At 26.4% G+C, this 1,490-nt stretch overlaps 2 protein-coding genes across 2 annotated transcripts; one reads left to right on the top strand and one right to left on the bottom strand.

The window, feature by feature from the left end:
- Window positions 1-249: 249 nt before the first annotated feature.
- On the bottom strand, window positions 250-423 carry LOAG_15541 (hypothetical protein; the record flags this gene model as incomplete). The annotated part of the gene is made up of 1 exon (XM_003151031.1): window positions 250-423. A coding segment is annotated over one exon (174 nt), but the record flags the coding sequence as incomplete, so codon positions are not given.
- A 468-nt stretch (window positions 424-891) lies between these two features.
- Window positions 892-1,427, top strand: LOAG_15539 (hypothetical protein; the record flags this gene model as incomplete). The annotated part of the gene is made up of 2 exons (XM_003151030.1): window positions 892-964; window positions 1,147-1,427. The coding sequence occupies 2 exons, from the start codon at window positions 892-894 to the stop codon at window positions 1,425-1,427; spliced, it is 354 nt and encodes a 117-aa protein (XP_003151078.1).
- Between the last annotated feature and the right edge of the window lie 63 nt (window positions 1,428-1,490).

The raw sequence follows: 1,490 nt of genomic DNA, 5'->3' as shown, positions 1-1,490 counted from the left end.
AAATACTTATTACTATACTTTACATATCACTTATCATTACACTTTACTATCACTGCAACTCAAATTACTATTACTATACTTTACATATCACTTATCACTATACTTACCGCTGCAATCAAATACTTATTACTATACTTTACATATCACTTATCACTATACTTTACTTATCACTGCAATCAAATACTTATTACTATACTTTACATATCACTTATCACTATACTTTACTTATCACTGTAATCAAATACTAACTGGAAATGATTTCAAAAATCGTAGTCTTCGACAATATCTTGGATCAATAAATGTTGGTGATGGAATAGAAACTTGTAAATTCCATGGTACCATTCCAATTTCTTTGATACGTTTGAGTAGGATTGCTGCGCATGTTTGGCATTCCAATGTTCGACATGCGAATATTTCCGCATTCTATATATAAATATTAACTTATCTTTCACTTAATATAAAATCATTTTATAAGTTAATGAAAAAAAAAAAATGTAACAAAATTAAAAAAATAAAAAACAAATTTAATTCGGTATACCTAAATGTATTATAAAAGAATAATTAATTTATTTCTTTATTAAGTACTAATAAATTTGAAAAAAAAAAAGAAAAATATTACTTAAAAATTCTTACAAAAAATCTTTGTTATTTCTATATGAAATATTCTGAAATATTGGAATAAAATATTGTAATGGAATTAATTATCTAAATACTACAATATGCTATTGCTACAAATGAATGTATTATAGGTTGGCACAAAAAATAATTGCATTTTCAGAATGTAAATGTAAATGTCAAATTATTATGAGTAATTTAGTTTAAACTTATTGTTATCAATTAAAATTAAGTTTTTTTTTTATAAATTTTTGTAGCATAAAAATTTATGAACTAATGGAGAAAATATTTTTGGCATTTATTGATTATGCAAATATTTTCCTACAAATGATTGTAATGATGATTGAAAGTAATCAATCAATCAATCAACTAATCGATTGACGAGAAATCAAAGGAATTCTTTTTTTTTTGTAATGAGATTCATTCGCCAATTTGATTTTTATGCTGAACCTTGATCATGAGTCTTGATCTTAATTCATTTATCCTAAGCCTTGATCAATTGACCTTTTTGTTAACTGATACAGGTTGTAGATATTGCAATTGTTGGTACATTCCCAGATTCTTGGCATATTTCTCAGATACATTCTCAGATTCTTGGCATTCAAACACATTCCCAGATTCTTGGCATATTTCTCAGATACATTCCCAGATTCTTGGCATATTTCTCAGATACATTCTCAGATTCTTGGCATATTTCTCAGATACATTCTCAGATTCTTGGCATTCAAACACATTCTCAGATTCTTGACATATTTCTCCGATACATTCTCAGATTCTTGGCATATTTCTCAGATACATTCTCAGATTCTTGACATATTTCTCCGATACATTCTCAGATTCTTGGCATATTTCTCAGATACATTCTCAGATTCTTG

Source organism: Loa loa (genome assembly GCF_000183805.2).
Source record: "Loa loa unplaced genomic scaffold supercont3.2131, whole genome shotgun sequence".
Lineage (NCBI taxonomy): Eukaryota > Metazoa > Nematoda > Chromadorea > Rhabditida > Onchocercidae > Loa > Loa loa.
This window is presented reverse-complemented; position numbering and strand designations above follow the sequence as displayed.